The sequence below is a fragment of the Phyllopteryx taeniolatus genome, chromosome 21 (assembly GCF_024500385.1).
Source record: "Phyllopteryx taeniolatus isolate TA_2022b chromosome 21, UOR_Ptae_1.2, whole genome shotgun sequence".
NCBI classification, from domain to species: domain Eukaryota; kingdom Metazoa; phylum Chordata; class Actinopteri; order Syngnathiformes; family Syngnathidae; genus Phyllopteryx; species Phyllopteryx taeniolatus.
Genome location: NC_084522.1, coordinates 7598337 through 7620419, shown reverse-complemented (window position 1 = coordinate 7620419; position 22083 = coordinate 7598337). Strand labels below are relative to the sequence as shown.

Below are 22083 nucleotides of genomic sequence, written 5' to 3'. Positions count from 1 at the left end.
AATTTGCATTTTTCCAGGGTGTACGCACCTTCTCGGCCACAGTCTGCTGGGAAAGACTCCAGCTGACTCCTGATCCTTACGAGGACAAGCGCGATACAAAGTGGATGGAAATCAGATGGAAGTCAGAAATCAACTGGCACACTTGCAATGTAAGGTAGTGCCTTGACTTATGAGTGTCACAACTTACAAGCTGTCAATAAAATGTTATTTTATTTTATTTTTTTAGTTGTAAACAAGTTTCAGAGCTGCCGCCGCTCGAGTGAAGTGAAAACAGATTGATGCATTTTCAGCCATTTTCTTGACCAGGACAGTCAAACATATTTCTGTTTTACGTGTTTAGAAAAACTAACTATTGCCAACTAACTAACGAACCAAACAAATGCAAAATGAGAAAACTCGCAAGGAGCTGCAGGAGGCCACAACTCACGCTCAGACACTCACACGCGGACTAACAGGCCAAAGCGGACTAACCTCGATTCCTGATGTCACTCAATAGGCCACACCCCTTAAAAGCACACTTCTAACAACAGCGCTACAGTTTTTGTGACTTTCGGCTTGTCCTAATGTACAATACAGTGTTCCCTCACTATATCACAGTTCATCTATTGCAGATTCAGTCCATTGTGGATTTTTTTTGACATATTAATTTCATGCCTAATTCACCAAATTGCAGGATTTTGAGTGTTAAAAAACTGCTTCCTATCCTAAAACAAACATAAAAAATAAATAAATTCATTAAAACACTACCCAGGTTAAAATGTAGGTAGCATACAGTACTACTTTGTATTACCTTATGTTTTACAGTTAAAAGGGCGTTTAAGAGTTTAGAAAGTGTTTATAAGAGCATGCTAGAGTTGACTAGGAGTGTGGGTGGGATTAATAAGAGTCTGGCGAGGTTCATACAGGTTTAAACTATGTACAGTATAAATAATCCCCCAAAATATGTGCTCGGTGCTTTGCAAATTTCATCTATTGTGGGGGTGGTCCGGAACCTTATACCCGTGATAAATGAGGGATTACTGTAATCAACCATTAACCACCATTTATTTATACCCTCCTTTAACGTTTTCATATGATATAGTGCTATTTTTGTTTAAATGCATACATTTTATTTTCACCCTTAAAATAACGTACAGTATGTTGTTGTTAGCTGGTTATCCAAAATGCTAATTCCACACTACCAACTAGCCGGCTAAGCTAACAAGGCTAGCTACATGTTCCCAGGTTGCAACATTTGTCGGCCGTTTTCTCAAATTGTTCAAGCGCCATGATAAAGAGAAACAATTTTTCCTGCTTTTCTTGACTGAACTACACAACTGCAGCTGCTTCTTTATTTTGCCGGTGGCCCAGTAGGCCCCAGTGCAGCTGCGTGTTGGGTGGGAAAATAAGTAGCCGCCCACACTGCCGTCGTAATCACAGCAAGCGCCGCACAAACGTCAGGCCGCCCAAGGGGCAACACAGTAAGAGCACAGGTGGAGGGGCGTTCGGGGCCCTCTGGTGCCGTCCACAGCTGTAATTTGGCTTGGAAAACGATCCCGTAAGCGGAGCCAGGTTGCGCTGGAACCGTGATGGAGCTCTGCAATAAGCAGGTGCACATGGTTTTCTTCCACCATTTTTTTTTGTTTTTTGGAAACCTAAGGCCACTGGTAGAAGATTTTCATGAAATATTGACGTGTTGTCGGAAAGTCACGATGGCATCCATCGTGGAAACTCAGCGACAGTTGGCCTCCCAAATTCAATAAATGAGGCTGATGTGGGAGTAATGGAGCTAAAATTAAAACCAGGCACTGAGCTTGTCGAGGTTGTGTGCCCCAACACTGTTCCTTCCCGCAGGCAGCGCTCGGTCCACTCAACGACGTGTGTAAATTTCTCTCATATTGAGTTGCGCAATGCTTCCAGCCTGGTGAATCTTGTTCATTATCGCACTTTGATTAGAGAGAGATCCCAGGAGCAAAGGAACAGGAGAGACTCTGATCAATGCATTTCATCACATCTAATATTGCCTGTAATACTAAGAGCCACTTTAACCCTTTAAGTACTTCAGAAAAAAGGCAACATTCTAAATTATTTGTACTTAGTAATTATTAATTACTTATTTTTGCCATACTTTTTGAATAATCATATACCAAATTAAGGTATGCTTTAATTACATTTTTTTTTACGACTTGTGACTTCATTTTTCCTTACAATAATAACAACATACCCTTATAATATGTATTTTGTTTTTTATTTAATTTTTTTGAGTCTATGTCTTTCTTTCTTTATTTATTAATGATATACCATTGTATATATGATTTAAATATTGTATTTTTATCATAATCTTTTTAATAATAATATACCAGTCATGCAGGCTTTGTTTAATCTTTAATTAAGTTTTTCCCATTTTCCATATAATATTAATATACACTCAATATAATTTTCTATAATTAGTTTACTTTTTTTACATATTAATTTTTTTCGGTTTTTAATTTCTGAAAATAGATGGATGAATGGATGAATATTGTCCCCCACATGATAACTCCTGTATATGTTGTCTTTCTCCATTATTTGTTATAGTTGTTAATTTTTATTTATACTAATAACAACCCAAGGTAGTGCTTTTTCTTCACAACGTTTTAATTGAAACTTCCTATGTTAAAATTCCTTCCCCTGCACTATTAATTATTATAAACTTTCCATATCTGTGTTAATTGACATGGGGTATCCATTTTTGTCTTATGCTGTAAAGCTATTACTGATATTATTTTTGTATTATTTATAAGGCCTCAGAGAATTTTAGTATATATATATAACAACTAAACTACATTTAAGAAATATTTCATAATTTTGCAGTAACTTCTCAGACTGTTAACTCACAATGGAGGTCTTTGGTACCCTCTAGTGGCAAGATGAAGAAAAAACCCCACTTGTAACCCTCCAGGTGAGTATGAATCTTCCATCAGTTGAAAATGAATGTACTGAAAGTAATGACTATAAAAAGATAGCGAAGATATTTGTACGATATTTCTTTGCTTGGCTTTGGTTCTTTGTTTAGAAGCCACTTTTACTTCTTAGCGGGTATAATCTCTGTAATCCCATTAAGGCTGCTTAAACCTGTTCGAGCTGCAGCATCCAAATGGGTTTGATCATTCTTCTTTTTCCGCACACAGGACATAACTCAGGAAAAGATGAAGGAAGATACACTGGTGAGTTTGTTTGGTATCTTCAAGTGCACTGGAGGAACTTTATCGCTTGAAAGTGTTTATTACTGTTTTAAACTCTCGTTATATCCAGTCGATATACAGTAAGTTATCATGTTTACATTAACATTTATTCATAGAACTAGTCAATTTAGAATTAACTTTTAAGTTGTCACACTCAGAAATGTAACTACCCTCCATTAGCTACAATTTTTGAAACTAGTATTTTGCTTCAGTATTGATTTCTCAAATAGATTTTGACGTGTATTTTTATCTTAGCGACTATATATGTATTTTAAATTGATTACTCATACTTATAGATGTACTAAATCATATAATTTAGTTTATTTATATTTTAAAACTATTGAATATCATTTAAAATTAAATATTTCATTACAAAATAATACCACATTATATAGTGTATTGTTTTGAAATATTTACTATGCACTTGTGTATTTCCTTTTAAATGGACTCTTTCATTAGTAAATATTATTTCCAGTGTTTAATGTATGTCTTAATATATTTAGGTGATTATTAGATTTTACAGTATTTCAAACAATCAGTTTATGTTTTTATTTTTAAATATATTATTTTATTCCTTATCACAATTTCTTGTATTCAGGTGTTATTTCATTATACAATATATTGAATTTATTCATGATATTCAGTTTGTAATATGGTCCTTCAGATGATCTAGGCAAAACTACTTATTGTCATAGAATGAAACCCGAAACTTGTTCGGCTGTTACTGCAGTCCGTTGGAAGCCCGCTCCTAAAGAGAAATTAGTAGGATTTTGTATAAAACGTGATACTTTGTGATTAGTAGGAAAATTACACGTTGTTTGGGTGACTTCATGATTGAGTTTTTTTTATTCATGACTGTTATAGAAATAATGTTCCCCACCCATCAATAAATGCAAAAAATATATCTATGTATGCCTAAATTAAAATGCCTCCACTTACATTTCCTGTAAAATTCTTCAGCACTGACATTCCGTGTCTTTTGTTCAGGAAGTTCCTCGACGGGAAGAAATGTCGACTGTCCAAGTTAAAAATATCGCGTTGCATCTGAACGGTCAAAACCTTTGCCTGACTGCTAAAAATGGCCGCCATTCAAAAATTCCTAGCCGCCATTTGTCCGCGACACATGGGGAGGAGACCGCGGGTCAGCTTACGGCGCCCTCGCCGCAGTTGGACTCGCCGCCCAGACTCGAGTCACCCGGCCAGGCCGGGAAAGGACCGATGAGACGACCCCTGAAGTTGGCGCCTCTGTCTGACCACGTGGTGAAGATCCAGAGGAAAAAATTGCAGTCTCTCCAGCGAGAAACTCGGGTGTCCTCCCCCACGACGAAGACGCTAAAGGGAGATGCCATCAAAATCTCGGCGTGCTGTGCTAATCCCCGGCAAACGAGACCTTCGAGGCCTCAGTTGACGAGACTGGAGGCGAGGCGCGTTAGGCTGAAGAAAGAGCAGCACCTGGAGGAGGATCAGGCTGAAGCCTTCGCGGAGGAAGGCAAGCTGGAGGTCCGAGGGGCCAGATGTATGCTAGGAAATGCTCAGAAATGCCTGCTGGACACATGAAAGTGTCAGGAAGTCCCACCATGATGCTTTCATTCAGGGACATTCGAGTCTTGGGATTGTTCCAGGAGGGAAAACTCCCCGTTAGATGCCATCAAAGCAATGCCACCAACTGGACGTAAAAACAAACAAGAAATAGCAAGCAAGTCTCAGAAAAATCCCTAGTGGACAATAAACTCTTGCAAATTACGGAGGATCGGGTCTGAGGCCTGTAATTGTCCATAGAAGCCGCAAGATGGGAGCAAAGAACTGTTTTCTATTAGACAAGGTTATGGCCTGTCAAATGAAGCTCCTCACCTCACTTCACCATAGTTCATTGGCACCAAGATGCCATAAGATGGCACAGAAGCAATATTTTTATATTAGACATGGCTTTGGCCTGAGGACAGAAGCATAAAATAACAGAGGATATGTTCCCCCTCCTTTTTTTTTTTTTTTTTTTGTCCTGTTCGGCTGTTAGGTCAAGCAGAATGGAAAATCTGGATCCCTTTTATGCTGGAACCGTTTTACTGTCACAGTGGAGTTTTTAAGCTTCCGCTGTGGTATTATAATTGCGGTTTTTTTGAGAATCAGACTTCATCAGTCGAACAGAACAAAGTTTCTAGAAGGGAGAGAGAAACAAAGACAAAAGACAAAGCACTAATTGTAAACAGGAGGAGAGAAGTAAATCATTACATTATCTACAACAATGAAACATTAAATATGAGTGTTGCATGGGGGTGTAGTGCTACACCCTGTGAGGGAAGGATAGGACACGATAGAACAGGACAAGGACAGGAGAAGAAGCATGCAGGACAAGGGTCGTGAACCCGGCTGTACAACTGAAGTGTGGTGGGATTAATTATGTAAATTATAAAAGTCCACAGGACAGGACGAGAGTATAAGTGAGGGGATACACGAGCGATTTGCATATTCGTGAGTTATTTGTCGCAGTAAGTGCGTGACCCCACACCCAGTGAAAGAGTCCTAGGGGTGTGTGTCTGCGTATACACGCAAGTGAATTGACACCGTTTTACATGCACAAAGACTGACAGAAGTGTCCTGTAATTGCTGTGGCCGCACCAAGGAGGCTGTGGACCCCACCCAATCAATCGAGGGGCGGGATCAGGCCCAGGGGTCCACACGAGAGCAGCCCGGCGGACGGGACACGTCCCACATCGAGGGACCCAAGGCGGTCCTGATAATCTCTCACTGCAGTCTTTGGGAACCACAGTTTTTTTTTCCCCCTTAAAAAAACATTCTCCCGCTGCTTTATCAATTAAAAACAAAACAAAACATATTGTCGGTGGAATAAAGTATATTTGCTGATGTAAAATAAAAAATACCCCCAAAAGAAAAAAAATAATCAATATTTTTTCAAACCAAGTAATTTTATTTCATTTAAAATAAGAGTATTAAATAGTGATAATTGTCATTATCGGCAAAATTCAAATCTATTTTGGTTTATCTCATTATCAACCAGTTCCACTCAACTAATAATTAAACATAACAACAACAAATATTAATTTCGTTTAACATCAATGCAAAAATAATGTGTTAAAAAAGGCAATTGCATGGAACCATTCAACCTGAAAATATGTATTTTGTAATAATTCTTGAGTGAATCAATCATATAATTCTTAATTCTAAGAAAATTATCTAAACAGTCTAACATTTCATGACTTTTCTTGTATAGAGTTGATATATTAGATATATTTCCTCATAGAATTGCTCTTGTTTGTAAGAATGATTGCCTGCTGGTGGTCATTAGAACGAATGCAAACTTCACACAAATAAAACTGGTCCCCATGTTTGCACCTGGAGGCTTTAGTGGAAAAAAAGTATTTTCTACATCAATACTTCACATGTTGCACATATTCTTTGAGATATATTCTACTTTATAGATGTAGGATGGTGAAATCTGGACGGTCCGGCGCGTGGCCGATGGCCTTCTCTCCTCCACAGGTGCATCATGGGTACGTCCTTAACCCTCTCACCGACGGCACCAGACGCTCCTCCAGACCGACACCGTCGTTCATCGTAACACGCATCTGCCCGGAATCGTCTTCATCATCATCACACTTGCCTCCTCCTTCACGCCGAGCCGATCTATACATAGCCTGGCTAGAGCCGCTCTCACTCTCCTTGGCTATGAAGGCGCTGGAAATAGGCCTGCATGGAACGGCTCTGTTATTTGTTGTCTGTCACATTCGAATGTTGAAATGATGTGCTTTGGAGCGTTTTAGTGCCACATCAGCTCCACAAGAGATTTATTTCCAAAGATTGTGGCGGATGTCTTTTAAAACAAAACAAAAAAAATAAATACCATAGAGCTGTCAGTGATGCAGAAACTTACAGGAAGTATGTGTGACAGTCTGACCACACATGAGATCAGGGTGCTTTATGGAGCTTAGATATTTTCAAACTAGAATGGCAGGCTCTTGAGCGCAGGTCTCCGCCAAGGCTAAACAATTCTTTCTGCGGGGGACTTTTACTCTTAAGATTCATGCACGATTCCCTGAGAAATGAAATGTTAACAATCGAAATCAGAATCATCTTTATTAGTAAACTAAATTGTCAATTCGTGTGAATGGTTGTTTGTCTATACGGTAGCTGCTCTGCGATTGGCTGGCCACCAGTCCAGGGTAGCGCACGACGCTAAAGATGACAAGCACTATTTAAGATGGATGGATAGTTACTGTATGTCAATTCTTATTTGGTGGACCGGTAAACAAAATTCTATCATATTCTGTCCAGTCACATACAACACATGAGGTCAACATTTGCCTTCGAGGGAAAACGTCATGTGGGATGTATAATTGTTTGTTTGTTTGATGTGCTCATTCATTCACTTTGAGTACATTTTGCAAAATCTAGTTAAATGAAGGCAGCATGCTGGAACATGTGCTTCGCACATCTAAGGTTCTGGGTTTAAGTCTTGAATCTGACTTTTTCGATGTTCTCTCCCTTGCTTCCTCCCACAGTCCAAAAACATGTGTTGTGTTGTGTTAAAGAAGACTGAATTGTCCATGTATGAATGGTCGTTCGTCCACCAAGCCGGGCGTTACTTCTTGCCCCAAGTCAGCTGCGGTAGACTCCTGCTCACCTACGACCCTAATGAGGAAAATTGTCCATCCATTTTCACGTTATGGCACTTGAGTCGGTGAGAGCGAGACTTGGCTAACTAAGTTTTTGTCCTTTTGAAGTTAAGTGCAAAAATTAATCAAGAAAACTCATATCTTATTGGACAATCAAGGTTTACTTCCAATTTTGACATTTGGGGGATATTCCCATTATTGCACTCAGCTGATTGCTGATTCATCAGTGCTACTACTGGGCTAACTCCCATTTCGAAGATGCCCACACCCACAAAACCAGGGAGTCCATTCACGTATAATGTATAGTGTAAACATTTGGCTTTGAAGGAAAAAGGCATGTGGGATTTCGGTTGTTTGTTTGGTGTACTCATTTATAAGATCTGTCAGAAATGTTCCAGTACTGGTGTCACAAAGATACAGCATATTTCAAATCCAAACAAGTTTTACGCACTTTTCCAGCCTTCTCTGTCACTCCTTCATGCACTCCTGGATCCTCTGCAATGCTGTTGTCACATCGATCTTGATGTCTTTCGCTTTTTCCGCTTTCACTTTTTTTTTTTTTTTTTTTTTTTTTTGATGACCTCCTTGAGCTTTGGAAAGCAGAGGGGAATCACACAAAACCAGTTCGGCCATGTGTGGGGATTGCTCCAGCACGGTGATGTTCTTCCAGGCAAGGAATTGTCAGGTGCTCATGGCGCTGTGAGCAGGTTCGTCGCCATGGTGAAGCAGCCACGAGTTGTTCTGGCACAACTCTGGCCTCTCGTCGTGCACTAAACGAAGCAAACACTGCAGGATCGTCTGGCCCACATTGAAGGACAAAACTCGTCGTTTGGGTTTGAGATGCATCTTATGTGGCACCAGTCTTGGAACTCTTTTAACACACCCATACTTTGAGGACATATTGGATAATGCGGCTAACTTAAAGGCATCAAAGTTTCTGGGTTAGAATCTTGGCTTATTCCTTTGTGTGAAGTTTACATGTTCGTGTACATGTTGTGCTAATGAAAGACTCTAGATTGTACATAGGTGTGAATGTGAGGGTCAACGGTTCTTTGTCGAAATGAATGCTGTGATTAACTAGCGCACCAGTCCAGGATGTTGTAGAAAGTGATGAATCATTCTGACGAGGTAAAGACAAACGTGTCAGAAAAATAATACTGGTACTAAAAAAAATCAACAGATGTTGCGGTCCAATGCATGCAAATCTGTCAAGAGTCATGTCGGATTTGCGTAATAGGATCACAGAGCCACTAGAAGTTCTGACATCTAACAGCACATCGCAAGTAATGCAGTTCTGTAATCATTTGGCCAACTTAAACACAGGCCTGTGCGGGCCCGGCCCAAAAAGGGCGGCTCCGCTGTGGCAATCTGGACACTTGTGGTGGCAGGATGGTAAAAAAGCAAGACAGGCTTCAGCTTGAAAGGAAGGGGGTAAAACGTAAGAGGGGTGGGGGACCAAAAATATCCTGAAAGTTGGATCTATTATTGGCCGTGCTTTTTATGTGTGAGTGCAGCAATAGGCTACAGACGCCACCTCGTCCCCCACCACCACCACCACCGCCATGAAACCCAACACCCCTCCCACCACCACCACCACTGCACTGTTCCCTCCCACTCTACGCAGGCATCCACAAGGTTCTTTCAATCCATCTCACATTTTTAACAGCGCACTGGATTTTCACCCAGGAATATTTGAACACATTTTACGCCACTTTAGTGCAATTTGGATAAAGATGCTGCAGGGTTGCTGATACGGGCGGCGGGGGCCTGCAGGCAAGGGGTCGGACTCGCACCTCCAGTCAAGCTGATTGACAAGGCAGGTAAGGAAACGTCACCTTCTTAGGTTTTTCTTCAAATCGAATCATGTTGTAATTGTTTGCTCTACTTTTCCACACTACATTTTCTTGTTTGTCTTTTTTTGAGTTACCAGGAGGGGAAATACAGTCTGCTTTTCATATTTAACCAATGATAAACATGATGCATCTGCTATACGCATCTTCATTCACATTTCCAAGTCTACCATTGACACACACACACACAGAAAAAGGAAGTGGAAACATGCGCACATCCTAATAACCAGCATCGATGACTTTTTGACAGAGGCAAAAACTGCTTGATTATCGCTTTAGCATATTGCACAGCTGCCTACATGGAAGACAACTGAGACAATGTAAGACCTGTGAGGAGAGTTTGGGCCGCCTTTCCCAGACAAATTGGCGGTAATTAGTACTGTAACATGCTCAATCCACTGAATAGCGCCAGTGAAACCAAGAGGCAGAAATAGCCTCATGGACCATCAGATAAGAACGTCATTTACGGAGCGGAAATAATATTCTGCTTCACAAGCTACTTGGTTTGGTACTCCACCTCATCCACTTTGTCAGACAATCATGGAATGACTTCAACCCCATACATGAAAATGATCTTCTCTAAGTCCTGTATTTTGTGTTTGACAGCTAAAGATTCATGGCAAATCAAACACATTATTGTAAGCGTCAAAAAAGGGTTTATTTCAGTATTTTTTTTTTTTATTTATTCCTTTTTTTGTGTCTGTGATTTTAGCCACATTGTTAGTTTAGCAGTTGTAGATTAGTTTAGCAGCTAGCAGCTAATTTGTGCTGAATCAATAGTGCACTATTTAACCCCAAACAAAATGCATACTGGAATAGTACACCTTAAATTGAACTAGATAAAGCCAATTTATGATTATTTAAAGCCTTGGGAAGATTTTCTTTTGGTATATCCCCATAACAATACAACTCTCCTCAATGGTTGGCTGGCGTAAAACACATGATGCTACCACCTCATCTTGAGACATATTTCAACAGCCAATTGCTGCATTCCAAAATCTAGGAAATTTCCAAATGTGGCTACCAAAAAAGATTTGCTTTGTTGTTAGCATACCCACTAGCTTTTAGCATATTAACAGCACCTTTTCAGGACGTCGGCCATGTTTGTCGTTTACATTGGACTTTCAGGAACGCTTAGAGGTCAAAGCTCCAGGAGAGATGTGTCGGATTTTACAGTTGTCCTGAATGTAGCAAGTTACCAAATATGGTTCCTTGCTCAATAAAGCTCCACACAAGCAAAATACAGCAGAGAATAGTGAATTTATTGAAACAATACAGAGTCTTCTAAGACAACCAGAACAATCCAGTCCGATTCAACGCCCTGAGAGTAAAATGACCTGGATGAATGAGAATATTCTCAGACCGTTTTCGGGCCTTGGTCTAAGTGAACACACTTGAGACAATTCATTGGTTGGCCCAAAAATATTTGAAATCGTTGAAAAAGTGCACAAATACTTCAGGAAGTTAATCATAATGTTGCATTTGCATGTAAAGTACCTCCCATAGCCATCAACTTGGATTTGAGGCATATTTTTCCAGGAGGGATGAGACTGTGTTATGACTATGACCAGTCACACGTCCGTTGTCATGGCAGGCATCACAACCACCTGTGTACAATAAGGCCAAACAGGGTTTTGTGTTGATGTGACACATTTGTGTCATTGCCACACAGGCACAAGACACCACTACTGTATAATCTTCCTTCAAGATGCCAGAATGGTTGTCTTCAAAGAGCTGTTACTAAGCAACCCTAGAATCACCTCTGTGGATTTCTAACTTGAAAAGCATGAAGAAAGTCTAAAAACTGCATTGTCATATTTTCTTGCTCATGCCCTGGCGGGTGTTTGGACAACATAAAACGAGTTTGGCACATTTTCCCAACAATCTTTGGTGAGGCCAGTTTCCTCTGGGAGACTTGTGTATTTTGGTCATAGGTATTATTATCCTGAGAATAGAGGACATCCATTGCCAAAGTTCGTAGCAGAAACCGAGAAATTCCAACTGGACACCAGATTAGAAGACAATTTAGACTGGAAACCATCTGAATTGCATTAGATGAGGCAGTAAACATCATCAAAAGCATCGTTTTTTTTTTTTTTTTTACTTTTTCTAGTATGTGGGATGTTATATTGTCTCTATGGTGCCTCAGTAAATATGTGAAATATGAATTCAAATCATCCACGCATTCCTGACTTCCAGACATTTTTCTGCCGAGAGGCCTGAAATCAGGTCAATTGACTTTCTCAAATTTATCGTCGTACGTCACTCGCGAAGATCTCTCTGTCTTTCCGCTCCCGAGCCAGCGCTGTCAACATAACAAACACGTGTGCTCTCACAAGTGGGTTTTTCTGTACGGAGGCAACCAATCAGAGGGAAGGGGGCGGTCTTAGCCAAATATGGACAAAGCGGATGCAAAACTGGGTCAAACAGAAGTAGCTGTCAGAGGGGCCTTTTCTGGACACACGCATGACAAAACCAAGGTATTTTTCAAAAAACGAAATTGACACTTTTATATTAAGTCCATGTTAGAGAGTCACTCCATGGAGATCTAAATAGCCAAAATACGGGATCTTTAATATCAGTTTCATTTTGGTTGCCTGGCTGAAATAAAAACACCCCAGCATCTGCTCTTTGAAGGTTAGGATTCCTACTCCTAATTGTCAGTTGTGACGTGGATGCTGTTGATTTTTCCATAGACCAGACTTGGATGGTGCTAATACGCTAAAGGGAACCAACCCAAGACCAAGATGGAATTTCGATTGGGCTTTAGGATCACGCTTTTCTTGGTCATCCTGGCCGTGACGCTTTCTGGAGATGGAGTGGAAGCCCAAAGGGCAGGTAAGAACATTTGCATAGGTTCTAATTCGTTCATCTGCATTGGACTACCCTTCATATGTATATTTTCTTGATGTCAGGGTGCAAAAATGTCCACTATGACTTGGCATTCATCCTGGATACCTCATCCAGTGTGGGCAAGGAGAACTTTGAGAAGATCAGGCAATGGGTGGCCAACCTGGTGGAGTCTTTTGACGTGGCTCCAGATAAGACCAGAGTGGCCGTGGTTCGCTTCAGTGACCGGCCCACCACCGAGTTCCACCTAGGGAGATACCGGACCTTGGAGGAGGTGAAGCAAGCCGCCAGGAACATACGCTACCTGGGGGGGAATACAATGACTGGGGATGCTATCAGTTACACCACCAACAACGTCTTTTTGGAGCTAAACGGAGCGAGGCCCGCGGCTCGAGGGATCCAGAAGGTGGCCATCCTGCTCACAGACGGCCGAAGTCAGGATTACGTGCTGGAGCCGTCCAGGGCGGCCGCAAGGGCTGGCATCAGGATGTTCGCAGTGGGCATCGGCGAGGCACTAAAGGTGGAGCTGGAGGAGATTGCGGCAGAGCCAAAGAATGCCCACGTCTTCCACGTGACCGACTTCAACGCCATCGATAAGATCAGGGGCAGGCTCAGGAGGAGGCTGTGCGAAAGTAAGTCAGTCATGACTCACTTTGCATTCTCAGTTTAAAGACGGCACATCCCTCAATGCTCACGTCATCACAGTAGGCCTTTATTTTAACCTTCAAAGGCCCGCACCGACCACAAAGCGCATGATCATGGCCTGCTGTTTCAGTTAGTCGAACGTTTCTGTGCCGCAGCTGAATTTGCCACTGCTGCAGAGGAGGTTTTCACTGGTTAGGAAAGCGATATTACATGAGTGTACACTTTTTAATCAATAGGCAAAATGAAGTGATTTCTCGGGAATGATCAGTAAGAGAGAGAGTGACACAAAGTTTTTGTGATATAATAAGATCATAAATCATATCGTAAAGCATATACAAATGTTTTCCACCATTAAACTGACCTACAGTATAACCTGTACAACTCAATTGAAATGTTTTATCTTTTTGAGAGGAGAAATAAAATAAACAACTGAAATAATTGGGTTGTCGTGTGCACACCGTCAAACGTCAGGAAAAGTCTACAGGAAGAGCTAAAATTTATTTGGGCTTAATTACAGGCACTTTAAATGGTGGCAGGTGTGCCTTACTCACATTTAACATGAGTTTGAATGTGATTGGTTTATTCTGAACATAGACGTATCTGAGATCTAAGAGGGTGTGCGCATACAGGACTGGTGAGGACACATTAATTCAGTTATTTATTTTTACTTCCCGTCTCTAAAACATTCTTCTTTTCAATTGAGTTGTACAGTTTGTTGTTCACATTAGTGGTGGAAAAAGTTTTGGAACATTTTATCTTTGGTCTCAGTTTTCTATAGCACAAAAACCTGGCATTTGAACAGGGGTGTGTTGACTTTTTATATCCATCCATCCCAAGTGTTAATGTATTTCTAACTTGTCTCAAAAGCCTTAGTATTCCACAATCAATTACATTTTTTATTGGCCTAATGGGGCATAAAATGAATGAGCCCTGATGAATTCTGCCAAGCAACAAGTAGTCAATTTACATTGCTGCGTCAGAAGTTAGTTTTTGATTTAAGTTGTGAGTTTAAAAAAAAAAAAAAAAAAAAAAAGCACAGAATCACATTAGAATGAGCACTGTATTCTGCAGGCTGATGTCAACTGTTTTTATTTGGGGCACAAATGATTGCGCCCCAGGAATTCTGCCGAGCAACATGTGATCAGTCTATACTTCTGTCTGCTCCATACTTTTTAAAGATGTTTTTTTGTTGTTCAATGCATTGTACAACATGCAAGAGAAACTGGAAGCACACCAGACAGTAAATAGCCCTACAGTCTTTCTGGTATGTAGCCTACCTAAGTGGTTGGTGGCCTACTATTTTTCTCCATATAAATACACCACTGGGAATGATGGATGCACTACACTCCAACGCATGAAAATTCCAGCCTAAAATAAACCCCGGGAGAGAAGAAAACGAGGCCTTGTGTCTCCTGCCATGAAGAGGATATACAGTACTAATTCCATAGGATCTGATTCTGCGGTTTCACTTTAAGCTGTCATTGAATTGTGTCACTTTGTTCAGTGGCAAAAAAAAGTACTCACTTCTTTGAAAGCTCGGCTATTCATTTCAATGCATCTGCCCTTTAACCTTGCATTACTGACCCCTTGGGTGGCAGCGTTTCCTTAAAGTAGACCACAGTGGGAGGCCAAATTCTCCCTAAAAGCAAGTTTTTATTTCCATAATCTCTTGAAGGACCACAAGTGAGCCTATAAGTGTATCAGTGGTGGAGTCGCTGAGCAGCGCAGGTTATTTTCACTCAAGAAATTACAGCTCTTGTTGTTTTAAGTGTGTCCAGTGCAGCCGCCCTGATGTCAGCGTTCATTTACGGTGTGCAGAGTGTCATGGCAGCGCGACGGCGGCGCTCCTAAAAACGGTGACGCACAAGCATTGCCCGCACACTTTTGCAATTGTGCTGCTGGGAGTTGTGGTCTTCACAGACAAGAAAGTCAAGAAGTCAAGAAAATACTTTCCTTCCTTATGCCCAAAATAGATACATGCAAGTAAAATAACCGCTGAAATAATGAACGCTGCGTCAGATTTGATTAGAATTTACCAGAAACATGCAAATGCTGGCAGCCTAGTCATAGCTGCTTCATGTTTTTTTACACGAGGCTTGAATGGGATCAATAGAGCTGTCTGCACCTTGCAAAAAAAATAAAAGCATGTTTTTAATCAATTAGTCAAATTTCATTCATCATTTTTATTGGAGACATAATGCATTTTTTTCACAATACAAAACACTTCCCAGGTGTTTTAATAAAAAGTTTCGCTGACTTTCTTTGGGCAAATTACACAAAGAAGACACTTAACATCCCCTTTAAATCACTCAGTTTTTGATGGGCAGAGGGAGGAGGTCTCATGCAAAGGCCCAGTATGGCTGTTGTCACCACGACAACCAGGGGCAGTGCTAGGGCCTCGCTACCAAGCGAGGGCAATTCCCATTAGCATCTCCTTTTAAAAAAAAGTGGCTAACAAATCTAGCGACAGTGACATCTAGAACAGCAGATTTTCACATCTCTGGCACACTTGCTGGCTTTGTGATTCCGCTGTGTAGCGGATCCTTCCATGCAGCAAACACAAGTTAATCCCGCCACCCACTCATGTCGACAACTTGCTATTCCTAATGTGTGCTAACACACATACAAAAGTGCTTCCATGTCGTTGCTTGAAAATGGCAAATCTTTGCCCACCCTAACCACCAAATCATTAGCAGAGAAAATGAGTGTGGGGACAATATTATATATATAAAAAAAGTTGAATTGTGACATCCCAGTGTTCGGCGATTCAGAACAGCTAGCTCACAGAAACATTTCCGAAATAGGCAACAAACAAAAGATTTATTTGGTTGTGTGATTTCACACTTGATGGGTGGGCAGGCACTAGTCTAGAGACTATTTGTGTACAAGCAATTTTACAGTATAAGATACATTTATTGCTCAGTTTTCCTTCAAATATTAATTATTATTAATGCTCACTGACCTCCTGTCTTCTCTTAACACGTCCAAATTATTTTAGTTTAACAGAATCAACAGGATGTGTTTTTGGATTACAGAGCTGCCTTCTTTACACAAATAGCAAACCTGCCATTAAATACTGGCAGTGTTATCTTTCCTTCTGTCATCACAATGTGTAAAATACGTCTGTGTGGAAATTTAAGACTGACTTGCGAGTGGGCCCCCTTGCTGTAGACCAAAACAGCCCCTGGGTTCCCACACATGAACACCTTTTCCCCACACAGTGGGAGGGCATTTGTCTGCGTTCCTCGCTTCACGTGTCAGACCACCGGATGCATATCTCAAAACATTACAGTGACCCCCACCCTCCCAGCCTCATATTTGCAGTCTTGGCATTCAAATTTTCCAATTAGCAAATTTGTGGGGAACCTATCTGGGTTATTCGCTGAAAAACTCACCTTTTTGCTATTTTGTGCCCAGGCCAAAGCCATTTTTTATTTCAAAATATTGCTTTGACACAATATTGTGGCATTTTGGTGCCAAGCAACTATGTTGAAATGAAGGTAGAAGATTCATTCCATAATGCTGGTTTAATAGAAAAACAGGGTTTTGCCACCACCTTGTGGCACATATAGGCAATTAAGTGGTGGATTTTCACTATCCAGGCCAGAGTTTGGTCCCGAGCCCTCGCGAATGGGGTGGCAACACTGTATTACTCCCCCCCCCCCCCCGAACGTCTGCTCCTGTATATATTTTTTATAATTGCCTGACGTGCATACTAACATGTGTCCTTTTTCCTCAGATGTTCTATGTCCAAACATGAAGGTGCAGCCTGATCGCTTTAAACACAACAGCACCAGTTATGGCCTTCAACAGGTTCCAGGTATGCGCAAAAAATGCTAACGCAATGCTAAGACTACAGTCAATATTGATTACTTTTATTTCAATGTACAGTAAGCAATGGTGTCAGTCGCTGTCACTTACAACCTGCAAGTGTGTGTGTATTCATTTATTGGATATTAAGTAGGCCGGGTGATAAACTTCCACATTTACTTTCATACAAAAAAACTTCATCTTCAAATTTACATTGGAATTTCAGGTGGAGAATATGAAATTCTTGACATTATCCATTAGAATGAAGGGATTTTTAAAGACATTTATGAATATTACAAATAATAGTATTGCAAGCAAGGGGTGTGGCCTCAACTAGCAACTAATAGTTGGCTTGCAGGGTGCAACTTCATTTGCATACATTGAGGTTGTTTTAAGACAGAATAAGCACAAAGGTTAGTTCAGATCTTAATGGGATTTTAACCTCATGACAATGAATTCCCACCTATTGCAGTTTTGCATATTTATTATCTCGGAAAGTTTTGGATTTCCTACTATTCTAGAGTCTATCCTTTAAAATTATTTATTATTGTGAATGCATTTTGCAGTGGTGTGGAACTGCAGTACATAATGCTGAGGGCTGTTACTAATATTTTGGCTTTTTAGCTAGTTAAAAAAAGAGAGAGAAATAGTACAAACAGTTCTCAGTCTGATGCAAAGTAATTCAACACCACTGTAAACTACAAACATGATATCACATAAGTGTCCCCTGACTGTACATACCGTATGTAACATGTTGAACCTGACATGGATATAAAGTGATCTTCTCTTGTAACCAACATGACAGTGATAAGTGCAATTTCTCAATGAAATGACTTGATATTGGCCGTTTTACCTGCAGGACTTCTGAAGTGGTCCTCACCAGTCCTGTACTGAGAAAATGTTTGGACTCTCCTGTGAGATTTCCCCCCTTTCTTCCCGTTCAACTTTTCTCAGAACACTTGGACAGCATTTCTCCAGAAAGTTGGGATGTTGTTACAAGAGCGTCTTTCGGGGGGATTGCGAGTTCCTGTCTAGATCTCCCACCCACGTGTATCGTGCAGAGAGAAAAAACAGATGGACGGACTGCTTGTTCTCCTGCAACATTTGTGGAATGAGAGGTGCTGAAGTTGAATTTTGAAGGGGAAATCGTTTTCATCCACTAATAGTGGTCTGCTGCCCCTTGAGGCGCGTTATTGATCATCCTTATTCCCTAGCTGAGGGTCATTTCCTGCTGAGAGATACCCATTCAACAAATGCTGTACAAATTCAAATTTGCCAGGTTACGGATCATTTTGGCTGAGTCCGCTGATAGTGTAACAGTTTACTTGCCAGTCGCACTCAGTGATGCTGTGGCCGTGAGTGTGATTGGGTTTCTGTCTCTGTGTTTCTGTCTCTGTGGTTGACCGGCGAGCAGTCCAGAGTGCAGTCTTGCATTTCGCCCAAAGTCAGCCGGGATAGGCTCTGATACCCTGAATAGGACAAGCGCTACACAAAATGGACGGATGGATGTTTACTGCACACACCAACATTCCAATCAATCCTCCTTTCAGAAAATATGCTCAGAACCTCAAATCTGAATGACTTGGTTCTGCTTTTCTAGTGCCAACTTTAGATTAGTTTCTAGAGAAGCAGGAGAAAGAAGGAGCAAGGTGATAATAGTGAGTTATCGGGTCGTTACCACCAAGACAACGGTGGGTTTGCTCCAGATTTGTATTCACCGCGGGCCGTCTGGTGGGACCGTTGCGTCTGAACGCGCTGGGGCCGTGCGTCTGTGCGGCGCAAATATTCACGACCCAACCTCGCCGTGTCCACCATGAACCGTGAACTCATCTGGCGTTTGCCGCAGATTCCCACCCACCCACAAAACGGTCGTTTTCGTAGCCGTCCAAAATAACTTTCTGACTTGATTATACAGCACGCATCGCCAGTCTAAATTACAAGTGTGTGCAACGATGGCCTCCGAACAACCACACAGAGGCGGCGTGCTGTGCGAGTGTGCACAATGCAAGCTGGTGACCGGGGAGAGCGAAGACGACGCCAGCAGTGCAGGAAAGCCTGTGCCTGAAACAATAGGGTCACATCGGACACATTGAAACATTGATCATGTGTGTCTTTGTCAAACAAAGGGCAACGTGCTCTCAAGCCAAATTCGTAGGAAAATGAACAACAACAATGTAAAATACATTCATAACATTAAATAACATTGCTGTTCCAGTGAAGGTTAACACTGTCATTTGATTTGACCTTATTATTAGCGTTCGATTGTTTGGTTGAAACAACTTTTCAGTTCAAAAACATACACAGTATAAGAACTAATTGGAGGATACCTCATGCTATACATTGTGGTCGTCTAGGTCCATGCATTTCTAGTTATTAGGATTAGATATTAAGGTCATAGTGTTTTCATTCATGATGCTGTCCTGTTCAATCAATACCAAAATGTTTTTTTTTTTTTTAGGTTTTTGCTATTTACTTTTTATGTTTTCATTATTTACTATTTTTACTATTTATTTTTATTTCTACTACTTAGTTACTAGTTATCCCTAACTACAATTTTTTGTTTTCAAACTACTATTTTCTTTTTCATTTTTACAGTTTACTATTTATTTATTCATTATTAGTTCTATCTTGCAATTATTTCTTTTACTTTTTTCTAGTTTGTAATGTTTTTCTACATTTTTATTATTTATTTTAGTTTTTATTTATACAACATCATAATAAAAATGACTCCACAAGCACACAAATTGATCTGCCTTCATGGATGAGTTCCCCCCTATTTTTTTAAAATTTGAATTTATTTTATTATCATTTGTTTTGACTTTAATAGCCAAAAGTAACTTCTGATATTGCAAATCATGTCATTGCTGTTATGTAGCGTCTTGCTCGGGTCCTCTTTCAAAAATTGCTTGTTAAAATGTAAGCTTTTGTAGCCCTGCCATATGTAATGGTCCACTTTAGGAAGAGTTCGCGGAATGACCGTCAGATCATCTGGACAAACTGGAAGGAGCCATCGTGCAGGCGTCGCCATAGCTATGGGTTTGTTTATTGTACAAGGGAGTGTCCCCTTTACGCCGCAGGGATATAGGGTTTGTGGTCGCGCCACTTCAAACGCAAAACATGCGCACATGTGCACTTAAACACTCAACATTCGGGGAGTGTACCAGTGTTTTTTCCTCTCGCTCTAACACATAAGCCAAAATTTGACACTGTGTCGCTGATGTTCATTTAAGTCCTTACTTGACCTCAATGCTGGAGTGACGTAATTGTGCTTCTTTTTTCCTGTGTTCTCATGCAGGGTTTGACCTGATGGAGTACTTCAGTGTCAGAGATATTCTGGGCACCAAACTCGACGAGGGTCAGAGTGCGTACGTCCGTCTTGGCACCATGCCCATTGTACAGCAGGCGGAGTAAGTAGCCAACAAGTGCGTTAAGCTCCGCAATAACTGCGCGTATTAGGAGTCCATGTAGTATTCAGTTCGGTGCAGTCGATGGCCCTCGAGGAATCGCCATTTGTTATTATTTTCTAATGAATGGGGGACATCAATATGCAGTAAAATTTTAGTAAGTATTTTAAGGGTCTGGAACACGACCCCCCAGCATTCACTCAGTAGTGTCCCCTGAAAAGTTCCGAAAAAAAAAGAAATCAGTCCCTGACACCATTTTCACCGATCAGCACAAAATTGGGTGGACGTGTGTAGCAAAACAGGACGCAAGAAAAAGTCATAAAGGCCCATGCCTAAAATTGAACAGGAAGTCGGCCATTATGGTTTTAAGCAGCGATTTGAGACAAAATTGTACTTTGACAAAATCCTAAAAGGAAATTCACCCAAATGAGCCACAATCGGAAGCAGATATTCACGCTGAATTGCCAATGTTTTTTTCCGTGCGCCATTTAACGTGGGCGAAGCCTGGCGTCTAAGTTTGATGATCATTTGGAGAATTCTCAATTAAAAAGCGACAAACTAAGGAATCGTCTTTTTGGGGTCTCAACATTCCCGAAAACAATTTTGCGCGTGCCTGTCTGCTGATGAACATGTATGTATTTTAGATTCGATTTTTAAACAATATCATAGATTTGCAGTCTCTTTAATTGAATACAAAGGGAGAAAAACACATATTCACTTTATTTGCCGCATACGGTAAATAGATATTTGTATTTGTGTGGTGAAATGGACCTTGGAACTGTTCCTAATTCCAAATATGTAAAAATGATCATTACCGAACGATGTAAAGCTGCTGGAACCAAACTCTCCGAAAGCCAAACAAATTGGTCATTTTCATCCAACACATTTAATCCGGCGAATGTGAAGTGATACACTAAACAGAAATTGTGCCGCTTTGTCTTGCACTTGAACATATACTGCAGACCCCTTTGGCTTCATCTGTTTTATTCGTCCCTCAGGGACTTATTAGGCATGTGACATACACATAGGTCAGAAATAGACACTTGCGCAAACAGGTTTCAATGGACAAGGTCTAAGGACCACCCTCGGACTGCAAAATACAGACAGAAAATGCAATTAATACATGGTCATTAGTGAAGCTAATACTAAGCTTCAATCAGTTATTATTTGTTATAATACAAAGTGTGCTTTCTTTCCATAGCGATGTTTTCCCACAGGGGCTGCCAGATGAATACGCCTTTGTGACGACATTTAAATTCAGGAAAACCTCAAGGCGAGAGGATTGGTACCTCTGGCAGGTCTTTGACAAATATGGAATCCCGCAGGTAGGTCAGCAAACCCCAAATGCCGTAAATGGCTCTATCTTTAGGTCTTTGCCAAATGACTTGGTCAACTCAGGTGAGGACCCCCTCACTCGAAAAATTTGTATTATTATGAAAATATTATCATTGACAAGCAAATGTGACACGGATTTTACACGTCAAATAAATAAACATAGTTATTGACAAGACAAAGTAAATGAAGTTTAGTTTTGTCAATTGTTTGTCATTTTAAAAGGTTTCTATTTTACATTAACGCTAATTGTATAACAAATTATAAGTTTTACTATATTATATTATCATTTTTTAAAATTGTAAGTTTTACTATATTTAAAATGCATCCTAGCCAATTTAGCGTACTTCATTTAATT

At 40.6% G+C, this 22083-nt stretch overlaps 1 protein-coding gene across 5 annotated transcripts in view; it reads left to right on the top strand.

Moving 5' to 3' along the window:
• The first annotated feature begins 9362 nt into the window (after nucleotides 1–9362).
• col22a1 (collagen, type XXII, alpha 1) overlaps nucleotides 9363–22083 on the top strand; it is a 39759-nt gene continuing 27038 nt past the window's right edge. For 2 of the 5 annotated variants that reach the window (XM_061759622.1, XM_061759620.1), the window contains exons 1-6: nucleotides 9363–9654; nucleotides 12381–12522; nucleotides 12600–13166; nucleotides 16919–16999; nucleotides 20285–20396; nucleotides 21595–21718. In XM_061759622.1, the coding sequence (XP_061615606.1) occupies nucleotides 12432–12522; nucleotides 12600–13166; nucleotides 16919–16999; nucleotides 20285–20396; nucleotides 21595–21718 (975 nt within the window). In that variant the 5' untranslated portion in view covers nucleotides 9363–9654; nucleotides 12381–12431. The remainder of the gene's footprint in view (nucleotides 9655–12380; nucleotides 12523–12599; nucleotides 13167–16918; nucleotides 17000–20284; nucleotides 20397–21594; nucleotides 21719–22083) is intronic. The other 3 variants (XM_061759624.1, XM_061759623.1, XM_061759621.1) reach the window with 2 other exon arrangements.